The 11,098-nt window shown below is 37.7% G+C and overlaps 1 protein-coding gene across 3 annotated transcripts; it reads left to right on the top strand.

Moving 5' to 3' along the window:
• The first annotated feature begins 5,318 nt into the window (after positions 1-5,318).
• On the top strand, positions 5,319-9,176 carry LOC116201876 (DDB1- and CUL4-associated factor 8). Of its 3 annotated transcripts, XM_031533318.1 has the most exons (6): positions 5,319-5,579; positions 6,770-7,055; positions 7,373-7,516; positions 7,602-7,802; positions 7,938-8,288; positions 8,742-9,176. In XM_031533318.1, the coding sequence occupies exons 1-6, from the start codon at positions 5,377-5,379 to the stop codon at positions 8,991-8,993; spliced, it is 1,437 nt and encodes a 478-aa protein (XP_031389178.1). In that variant the 5' UTR covers positions 5,319-5,376; the 3' UTR covers positions 8,994-9,176. The 3 variants fall into 3 exon arrangements, with proteins under 3 accessions (XP_031389178.1, XP_031389176.1, XP_031389177.1); XM_031533316.1 differs by having other exon boundaries at positions 7,602-8,288; XM_031533317.1 differs by having other exon boundaries at positions 5,326-5,579; positions 6,804-7,055; positions 7,602-8,288.
• Positions 9,177-11,098: the final 1,922 nt, after the last annotated feature.

The following is an 11,098-nucleotide window of genomic DNA, read 5'->3' as shown; positions in this document are numbered from 1 at the left end:
ACTTGAGTATCGAACTTGAAACATTTTGGTTAACAAGTAAGGGCGTGCGAGAATGGATGAATGTAGGGTAGAGGAAACCATTTCACAAATGAGGCAAATTGAATACTGATGGTGCCTCAAATGGTAACCCAGCGAAGGCCTTATCCAGGACGAGTGTGGACGATTACTTGGCGGTTTCGCTCATAACATTGGCATTACCACATCCATAGCTGCTGAACTGTGAGCAGTAAGGACAGGTCTCGAGTTGGCATGCTCGCTAGGGGTTGGAAGTTGATACTTGAGGTGGACTTGGAGGTGGTGCGTCAGTTTTTACATTCTAATCGGGACCAATTGCAAGGTCATATGAAGTTTTGGTTTGAGAGATACGGGATTTGATTAATCAGAATTAGTGATTATGCCTGAACATGTGTTAAGGGAGTTCATAGACTGAATAGCTGTCCACGTGGGCTTGATTTGCTCTTGTTTGAAGCTGTCGTTGGGGCCTCCATACCATGTCTTTGTGCTAGTCAGACCGTTCGTTTTTTAATGCAACTAGGCTTCGGCCCCTCATTCACCCAAAAAGTAGTTCTTTTTTCTATTTAAAGACTGCATTTTTTTTGTGAATCAAAATTATGAAAGACATGACTCTTGTAATTTTGAACTTCAATCTAATTTGCTACCATTCATTTCCAACTTTTTTCTAGGGAAAATTCCTCGATACCGGCTAATGAAAGGCTCGTACAAGAGATTGATCATTTCAAAATATGGTCCCCCAATGAGTTCGATTCCCCGTATTCCAATTTGTATTTTTCTTCTTATAGGAGTTGATAGTACTTATCATCCACCAATTTGTATTTTTCTTCTTATAGGAGTTGATAGTGCTTTATCATTCAACTAACGGTTGGGTGTTATTGCATCATAGATAACTAGTTAGTATTGGATCTGAATAATGTGGATTACGAAAGTTTTCAAGAGCCTGCTGATGGGAGCGTGGAATGAGGATGGAGAGAATGAGATCAATAGTAGGCAAATATAAATCGGAGCATTGGCGTGACCATTTGGGGATGGTGGACTGGTCCCTTTTAATAGGGAAATCAATAGATATTAATTTAAGCGATTTAGCGTCTATTTTATTTAAATTAGATTTAAAGTTTGAATATTGTGAATAGAAAAAAAAATATTTGATTAGAAGAGGCATTCTCGACTCAGATTAAATTAATTTGAAACCCTTGAATTTCGGAATATAAGATACACCTGAAAAAAAAAATGGAGGGTGAAGGAGAGCTATCTACGCCCTAACGATCGCCCCGCCGCGCTATATGAAATCCTAGCAGTAGCAAGAGGAGAGGGAGAGGGGCTGGGGTGGGCGTGGGACCGCTCTTGAACTTGTCCTCCCTCCTGAAGCAAAGAATCATCCAACTTTCTTATGCCGCGCATTTTTTTAAAAAAATTTGGGTTATATCTCTCATTATTTTTTTAATTTACTTTTTTGAATTATACATAGTATACATACAAGAACGTGACATGCACTATGCGTAGAATCATACGTGATTTTAATTTAAAATTATACCCATGTCTGCGATAACACATTATTATTATTATTATTATTATTATTATTAGTTTTATGCTTTATATTTTAAATATAACTATCTATTATGTAATGCAATTTACGTGATGTTATCAATATTATAGATTTTGAAAGGTTACAGTAAAGATATTGTATGAAAAAAGTATCGTATATCATTGTGTTAACCAAACTAATTTCATTGTCTCGTTGGTGATATAGGTAGAGATAATTGATGATTAAATGAATTATATTTTTAAGAAATTAAATCATACACAACCTTTTAAGCCTCTATGCAAATATTGTCGGAACATAATCATGAAGTGCGGTACTACAAATTATAGGTTTTGTGAAATCCCCTAGAAATACTTCCTGGTTGGGTTCCAGGACATGGCAAAAATTCGAGGTCACTGAAACTGAAAATTCAACGGAAAAATACAACTGACCATAAACAATGCAATTTGGAAAGTAACTGTTCAAATTAATAGTAAATTTTGATTTTTTTTAAAAATTAATTATTTTTGGTATCGAGAAGTCGAATGGGTCCTCTACTAATTCAATCGAGTGGGATCAACTCACTAAGAGGTAAAACTCTCTCAACGTGAATTAAAGAGAGTATATAGTGGATACTGACAATCCAATCAGATGCTCGGAGTCGGGAGTCAAGAACCCCGAAGGTGACAGATTTGTGTTTCCATTTAAACACGGGTCCCTATTTGCTTTGCAATGAATCCAAGTCATGTGCAGCCAACATTTGAAATGTCGGGTATGTCGACAATTGTTTATAATGGTAATAAGATTCCACCGGGGGCCCCGGGGGTGGGGGGCGGGCGGGGCGGGGCCCCATCTGAGCCCCTACATGTTTGCCGAACGGCCGAGGCGTCGCTGTCGTCGATTAAGGTCAAGCATGCATATGATTACATTCCGCCACATGTCAAAAGACTAGGACGTTTGGTCTATTATATTATTTGGGGCAATTCTTCACCGCCAAGTAATTGATCTTAGCTAGCAATTTGTGATGGTCCTCCCTTGTAATTATTACGGTCCAAGTCCGTTAAGCTATTGCTTTCCATTGGGTGCAAAACTAAATGGGAAATTGTAGGATCAAGGATGGAGCTTTTGATTTCATAATCTCAACGACGAAAACTCCAGCTCTGATCTCAGATCATACATATCTTAATTAACAATTTCTTTACCATATGATGAGGTGTAATCATAATGTTACGGAAAAATCTGTCCAAGAGAATTATCTGTTTCAAACATAGTCTAAATATGTTCTTTTATTATTATTATTATTATTATTATATATATAATGCGCCTCTTAGAAAAGAAGAGTGCTCATGAACCTTATAAGTTTTTATCAAAATCCTTGTAGCACCTCTATCTTGCCCCATCAGCCGCGCTTAGAAACTGATAAATCTACATATTAGTTGGGTTTAAATGTTATTTGAGGTCCACTGACGCAATTTAAACTTTTGAATTAGAGATGGATTAAAATTCGTATGGGTCAAAAGGAAATTTTTAATAATAGTAGAGCAGGTTTACATACGCGGCACTCATGTGGATCACATCTTGCCAGGGCTAAAGCCGAGAGTTGGCAAGAGAGTGCTTCGTATTAGTCCCTCTAGCCCGAGTGTGGAAGCAGATGCTCACCTTATGGTATAGTTAAGGCCGAGCACTGAAAAAAGAGTCGGACTTGTGATCAGTTATTGAGGATAGGTGTTCAACGGAACTAAGATTTCCTATCTCCAATCATGTCAAGTTGCCTCATATGAATGTGAAAGCTGGCTGAGAGCAATATTTGGGTTACTAGAAAAAAGCATTTCAATGTAGTTGCAAATTGCTCTTCATTTGAAATCATCGCGATATCATGAATTAAATTTGTCATTAGACTTTATCGTGCCTCTTTGTTTCGCCATTTCCTATCCCATACTAGATCTACGTGTCTCCCTTGTAATATAGAAAAGGTGTAGGTTCCGGTTTTTGTCGTGCTTGAACTTTGAAAAAAATTGCAATGGACTTTGAATATTCCAAATTAAAGTAACCAGAGCCAGAATAGCCCATTATCTTATTTTCTCCCTATTTTCCTCTCGCTCTTTGCCCTTTATTCAGCCCGCAAAAGGAAAAGGGTTTTGAGCATTGGGCCGAATAGTGTTCTGGGCTAAACATTGTTATACAAACCAGAAATCGTGCACGAACCCTTCTTCTTCACCTTTTTTTTTTTTTCCTGGTAATTATTTTTCCATTTTTGGGCAATCAGCAAATAAAGCTGTCTCTTCTTCTTTTTGCCAAAAGAGATATCAGGAGATTTCTATTTGACTTGCTTAGCAAGAAAATAGAAGGGGAAAGAAATTAAGCAAATAAAAAGCAACTCTATTATGACAAAACTAATATCATCTATGTGTATAGTTTTCGGCCAAGCTTGGGCCCAAGGGGAAATGGTTTCATCAGCCGAGTTGGTCTGCTTCTCCGTAGCAATAATAATATGAATCTCAAACATAAACATCTGGTGGTGCAAAAGATTATAAGAATATAATGGAATCAAATAAGCTCGAAAGATTTGATGCAGTTAGGATAGTTACTATCTGATTTATACACACCACAATGACTTATTGAAAAATAACTTTCTAATTTATATATATATATATATATAGATATATCGCACTGTTACGAATGTGATAAAAAAATAGAAGATATACCACATTGCTCTAATATTTTTAGTAAAGCCTTTCCAACTGATTCTGCCGAATGAGTGTTGACTCATGAATGTTTTGAGGGGAAAAAAATAAATATTGAACATGTTGTTATGTCTTCGGATTTTTATTAATGGAGTTTGCGAAAGTCATGACACCCATGCTAGGCGAGGGATGATCATGGAACGGGAACGGTTGGATTATTTCCATGCTCAAAATCCTCTAGAAAGGGTCTACTCTAAATCCTTCCCAAACTCTTTGAACATATTTGGAGAAAAATTCTCAAAAACCATTTCTTCTGCCTCAAATAACGTGGTGAAAAAATACCAATAAGAATTCTTTAATGAAGAATAATTATGGCAATTATTCGAGTAACTAGCACCAAAACTCTAATTTCATGCAATTTGATTGGTGCTTTCTCACGTCACGTGACGAGATATGATCACTCAAAAACTTCTCCTTTCCACCAATGGATTTCGGTGAGACTCATCTTTTATCGGTTATTGAACTCTTAAAGTATTAAAAAAAATTGCAAATGCAGTAACAAACTAACGACTCCAAATCCTTCCCAAATCGATTCTGGTGAGACTCGTCTTTTATTCGTCAATGAGCTCTTAATCATTAAAAAAAAAAAAAAAAACAGTAACAGAAAAGTTGGTATTTCATCGCATGAGTCATAGGAAAAGCACCACTAATAAAAAGTGAACCGTCGAAGGTGATCTCGTAAATCTAATAAATGTCCATGATTATTTATTATTACAGGTTTGGAGGGTGGTTTAGATACAAAATACCATATTCTTTCTAAACTTCACAGGATTTTGATAAAAAAAAGTTAGTAAAACCGTCCCGTGACCAAGGGTCAAAATTCTTTGGCGGTCCATTAGGGTTTAAGACAGGTCAAAAACCCATTTACATGAACTTATGATCATCCTCATGCCAAAATGACGGACTAAATTGAGAACCTATCGTAACATAAAGGACGAAATTGAACAAACAATTGGAAAAAAAAAATCCAAAAGCAAAGGACTCAATCTGTAGATATCCCTTTTATTACATATATATAAACTCCGGAATTTCGAATTCTAATTGACATCTGCTCTTCCGCTTTCGTCTTCCTCTTCTTCTTCTTCCTCTTCCTATATGACCGCTCAGCCTCCATTTTCACGCTCCCCGAGCTTCAACTGCGGTGAGAGGGAGAATCTCTGTCTTATGCTGTGTGGAGCTGATTATCGATGGGGAACCTCCGCCGCAGGGGAAGCACCGACGCGTTTACGGAGATTTACAGGAGAGAAACCGGTCCATCCCACCCGGGACGCTTCGCTCACCGTCTCTCTGCTGCTGAGGTCCTTTACTGTCGCTCCTCTTTGTGCTTTTGCTTGCTTCCGTTGAATTGGTGCTGTGTAGTGTAATTTGTTGTCTGATCATGCGATATAGCGTGTTTAAGATTGTCTTGCTTCACCTAAGTCTGGAATCAGTCGAGCATTACATAGGTGTGATCATCTAAGTAGTGTTTGGATTTATCGACGAAGAAGTTTGTTGATTGAGGTCGACAGGCGTAAAATTTGCAATTTTGGTGGATGAACATGAGAAGAACTGTTCAGTTAAGGGCTCCTTGGCTAATCGGCTTTAGTCCTCGGAAATCCATTGAAGAATGATTCCCACACTGTTCTAGTATCTAGCGTCGAAAGGTAGCATGCTTTCGGTGGTTCAGCACCTTGACAAAGGGAAACGACTGGGCAATATATATTACTATTTTTCAGGGTCAATCCCACGATCAGCTTCCCGATAAGGCGGACTTCATATCCTAAACCGTTATGGACTGGCATAGGATTGAGGAAGTTGGTTTGGAATCTGATGTAGACACGTGTCGCTCCTAGAGACCCGACTCCGGCAGGCAATGTGTGGAATAAGTACGACTGTTGAGGAAATCAGATCGAACCTGTCATAATTGGTTAACCATTAACATGATAGATATATGCTGTAGATATTTGCTTCTAAATAGCATGATATACCACGTCGGCATAATTTACACGTCATCAATTAGAGGTATAAATTGATGAGAATTGGCTGAGATCATGAAGGCAATTCAAACCCTTTCTCATTTTCCCTCCACTCCCCTTCCTACCCAGAGGTCGTCCTGACGACCATATCTACGTAGTTACATCACGAGAATCCTAGCCGTGTTCTTTGCTATCTGTTTAGCCATAAAGTCTACTTACCATACAGGCCCAAGCTAGAACTTATAGAAAGCAATTACTGACTCCTAAAGTGAAGCTTAGGGCTTGACTTACCAAGTTTTATGGTTGAAACACAAGAAAATCAACTGATAAAAGATTCTATCTGCTCTGTCACTTCAGTTGCTGCTCTGTTTGCGTGAGGGCTTAACTTAAGTCAGTTCTTTGGTTTTTATTGGAGATCAAAATCCATGTTTTACTTTAAAGTTGTCAAGGGAAGGACCATTATTTATTACTTAGAATTAATTTCTGGCAAGACATGTTTGCTATTTAGCTTATGTTAGATTAATTTTTGGCAGGAGCGTTTTCCTCATGTACCTTTCTTATGGTCAGGTTCTTGTAGAGCGGTTAGCTCTTCATGCGAGATTGAACGGACATGAAGAATGTGTGAACACAATAGAATTTAATTCTGCAGGAGACATTCTGGTCTCAGGGTCTGATGATGGAAAGATTGTCTTCTGGAATTGGTTGGCCAAGATGAAAAAGTTCTCATATAATTCTGGGCACCTGGAAAACGTATTCCAGGCTAAAATCATGCCTTTTTCCAATGACCGAGCGATAGTAACATCTAGTGCAGATGGGGAGGTAAGTTTTTCATATCTGGAAACATTTTGTTTTTGGATCTTTCTCTCGTAACTTTGAGAAATTCGCTAGCTTTCATTTTCCTCAAAATCAGGTAAATAACGGCCAAGCTTCTTTTCTTTGTGCACTTTGCATTAATTGTTCATGAATGTAAAAAGTGGCTTGCTTCAAATCTCCTCTCTTAGGAAAAAAAATTTGACCTTAGTTGCTTCAGGCAGCAAAATACTTGTTCAACTTCCCCCATTTGGCAATTTGAATCTCCACTCTAATAGCAAAGCAACAGATATCATGCCCATCATGCCCTACTTCTCCTCATGCAGGTGAGACTCGGTCAGGTTCTGGAGGGTGGCCATGTTGATACCAGGTGTTTGGGAAATCATGTTGGTGCAGTACACAAGCTCGATGTAGAGCCAGGAAGCCCTTATATATTTTACAGCTGTGGTGAAGATGGTTTTGTCCGACGTGTATGTGAAATGCACATTTTTACCACCAGCAATTTTCTTCACCATTTGGGGTTTTACTCAGTTAGAGTGCACTTCTTGTTTGCAGTTTGATCTTCGAAGTAATTCTGCTACGACGCTTTTCAGTTGCTCCTCCTTGTATGAGAATGCCAGGCATCGCGAAGATGTTGTCATGTTGAATGCCATTGTTATCGATACTAGAAATCCATATTACTTTGCCCTTGGTGGGTCGGATGAATTTGCTCGTCTGTATGACATCAGAAGGTGCAAAAGAAGCGCATCAACTAATGTAGATAAGCCGGTGGATTTGTTCTGTCCCCCTCACCTAGTTGATATTGATAACATACAAATAACAGGATTGGCTTTCTCCAAATCAAGTGAATTACTTGTTTCCTACAATGACGAGCTAATCTATCTGTTTCAGAAGAACATGGGACTTGGTCCTTCACCCCCATCAGTCCCACCAGAGATTGAGCAACAAGAAGAGCCGCAAGTTTACAGAGGCCACAGAAATTCCCGCACTATTAAAGGAGTCAGCTTCTTTGGCCCTCATGATGAATATGTTGCGAGTGGATCAGACTCTGGCCATGTGTTTATTTGGAAGAAGAGAGGAGGGAAACTTGTTCGTCTGATGGTCGGTGATCGGCATGTTGTAAACCAAGTTGAGCCTCACCCTCATATGCCCTTCCTTGCAACTTGTGGAATAGACGATACAGTGAAGGTGTGGGTTCCTAGTGAAATTGATGACTGCCCACTGCCCAAAAATCTGAATGAGGTATCATTACTGTAACTCGGTTCTCTATATTTACTTCTGAATGAGTGGCATGTTGATATATGCTAACATGTTTTGATTCATCATGTGATGAGGCTGTAACAAAGTCAAAGTAGGGAGTTGGTTAGCTTGAGCTCAACAAGTATCTTTGCTTAGGTTCAAGCTGGTCTTGAGCTCTTACTTCAGTAAAGCGTAGCTTGAGACGAAACATGACTTCAGAATGGGTCATATATGTGATGTTGAACTCAAATAATCAGAACAATTGACGTAGGAGAAATCAGTTAGGGTCCCACTTATATCCCAACATGCTAGACTGAAAAACTTTGCTTTAGCTCAAAATATGCAAGTCAAATTCGAGGGCCACAGTGTTGAGCCTGAGTATCTTGTCTTGCTTCTGCTCCTGAGATTCGCTTTCAATCTTTCTTTAGGACCTGAAGTATGTTTTGTCTTGAACAGATAATGGATACTAACAAGTACGGAAGAGAGGACCACTTCCGGATGACTCTGAGCCCCGACGTGGCTATGCACATACTGCGATTACAGGAGCGGCAAAGCAGGGCATTCACGGAGAGGCGAGTGGAGAGAGCTGATGTGGACTTTGAAGAGGAAGACGTGGAGGCTTATGCCTTGGGGCTTTTAAATGATGACCCGACTGGGGATGGGGGAAGTACAGCAACAGGAGGGCAGAACAATTGTTGCATTTGCTAGGCGCACTGTAAATTCGAATTCTGCAATTTTTTGATACTTTTGCTTGTACATTTGCAGATGTTGATGATCTGCTGTTACATTTCAATATGATGGATATATATATATATATATATATGTATATGTATATAGTTGACTTACAAAGTTTGTGGCTTTTATGGAATTTGCTTTGAACCGATTTTGTCTTTTTCTAATTTTTAGTTGCAAAGTGAGGGATAATATTTGATGGTTGGTGTCTACATCTATCTTTATACTAGTTCTATATGGGTTGCAATTAGTAGGTCGAACAGGGATTTAGATTGGGATTTTGAAATCCTTATCTTGCACTTAAATCTTTTTATTTTGGGCTACTGAAAAAAAAAAGGATCGAGTTTAGATTAATCATTAAGCAAACAATCAATTGAAGTTAGGTAAGAGACAGTGACAAAAATGCCCTTGTGCTTGTCTCCAATTTTGCAAAAAACTGCAGTTGACGGAGAACTGAGAGGGGCGGGCAGAATTCCAGCCACGACTACCCCAACGAGGTGGTTATAGGTCGCCACTTGCGGCGATGATGTCCGGCATTGTGCTCTCACCGCATTGAATTTGTTTCCCTCTTCCTCTTCCCGAAGGGAGAGAGTGGAGGGAGGTAGGGATGGGGGGACATTTTTGGCCATCACCAGCCCTATTATGGTCGTGGGTGACCTGAGGCAGTCTCTGGAGCCGCCGGCATCTCGATGGGCCAACACCACACCTCTCGGTACTTATAATTTAATTTTTGAAATTTATATATTTCTTTAAAAGTTTAACTTGATGATTTCGCTTTAAATTTTTATCCAAATTCTTAATGTAGATCAAATACTGGATTGGGAAATTGATTATCTATTACTACGGAAATTTTAGCATGCAGTTAAAGAAATTTCCGTGGGTTGAGTGCAAAAATTTTTAGCACTTTGAGAAGAACGTTTTATACATGTGCAGAAAGTTTTCCCATAAATTTCGTACACGTGCCAAAAGTATTCACACTTAAAAAATAACGTTTTGTACATGTGTAAAAAGCTAATATAATAAATCGTTCTTCTTGTGTGAGAACCTTTTGTACAAAATGAACAACATTTCATACATGTGAAAATATTGTGTACGAGGCATTGTTCTTTCAGTACAAAAAGTTTTCATATTGTTTGGGATTTGATGTCAAAAATGAGACACGGAACCATCATGGCCGACTGCTTAAAGTAGGAAAGGTGAGAAGTTTACCCTTTGGTTTTGAAATATAAATTCTACTCCACCCCACCCCACCCTATTTTTCTCTCAATTCATCAATATATTTATTACTTTCTTATATTTTTCTTTCAATTTATAATAAATTCTCACACGATATTTTTTTCATAATTATTACAATTAATTTTTTAATAATAAATTTCCAATATACTTTTATATTTATATTTTTTCTCTCATTTAATAATATAAATAATCACATCTACTTTTTTCTAATAATGATTACAATCAATTTTTTAAATAACAAATTTCCCATATATTATATACATATAATATCTACTTTTGTGTTCATTAGGCGAGAAAGGAATGGAGTAGAATTCCGACTCCATTACCAAATGGAGGGGAGCCACGAGTCAAGATAAAGCTCACGAGACAGGGCCTCCTTCTGGTTTATGATTGCAAGCCACACGGTAGTCCCCTTGAATTTGGGAAATATTATTAAACATTTAGATGTTGTGTTCGAATTGATCCTTTTTTTTCTTTATAATATCTTATTTGTTTCTCTTGACTTCACAATTTTACCATTTCTATTATTTCTTTGAATTTTGACTCATTGCTTATATTATAAATTCCTCTCTTCGTTTATGTAAATAAATAAATAAATAAATAAATATATATATATATATATCTAAATAGAATATTAACGATTTTAAATATGTTATAATAAGAGTAAATCATATTTAAAATAGCTAATTATTTTACCAGTATTGGCGGAATCAATGTAATTAAGGATAGAAAGTTTTTGCAATCCATTTATCTATGTGATTTTAGATGTCTGCATTTTGAGTTAGATATGTAGATACATGTTAGCGATCTTGAATATATTATAATATGAGTAAATCCTATTTAAA

This window comes from Punica granatum, chromosome 3, assembly GCF_007655135.1.
Source record: "Punica granatum isolate Tunisia-2019 chromosome 3, ASM765513v2, whole genome shotgun sequence".
NCBI lineage: Eukaryota > Viridiplantae > Streptophyta > Magnoliopsida > Myrtales > Lythraceae > Punica > Punica granatum.
This window is presented reverse-complemented; position numbering and strand designations above follow the sequence as displayed.

Excerpts from the sequence above, each read along its gene's own strand:
- LOC116201876 (XM_031533316.1), top strand. The coding sequence starts at position 5,377 with ATGACCGCTCAGCCTCCATTTTCACGCTCCCCGAGCTTCAACTGCGGT. Across the intron at positions 5,580-6,769 it reads ACCGTCTCTCTGCTGCTGAG|GAGCGTTTTCCTCATGTACC; the intron begins GTCCTTTACTGT and ends AATTTTTGGCAG. Across the intron at positions 8,289-8,741 it reads TGCCCAAAAATCTGAATGAG|ATAATGGATACTAACAAGTA; the intron begins GTATCATTACTG and ends TGTCTTGAACAG.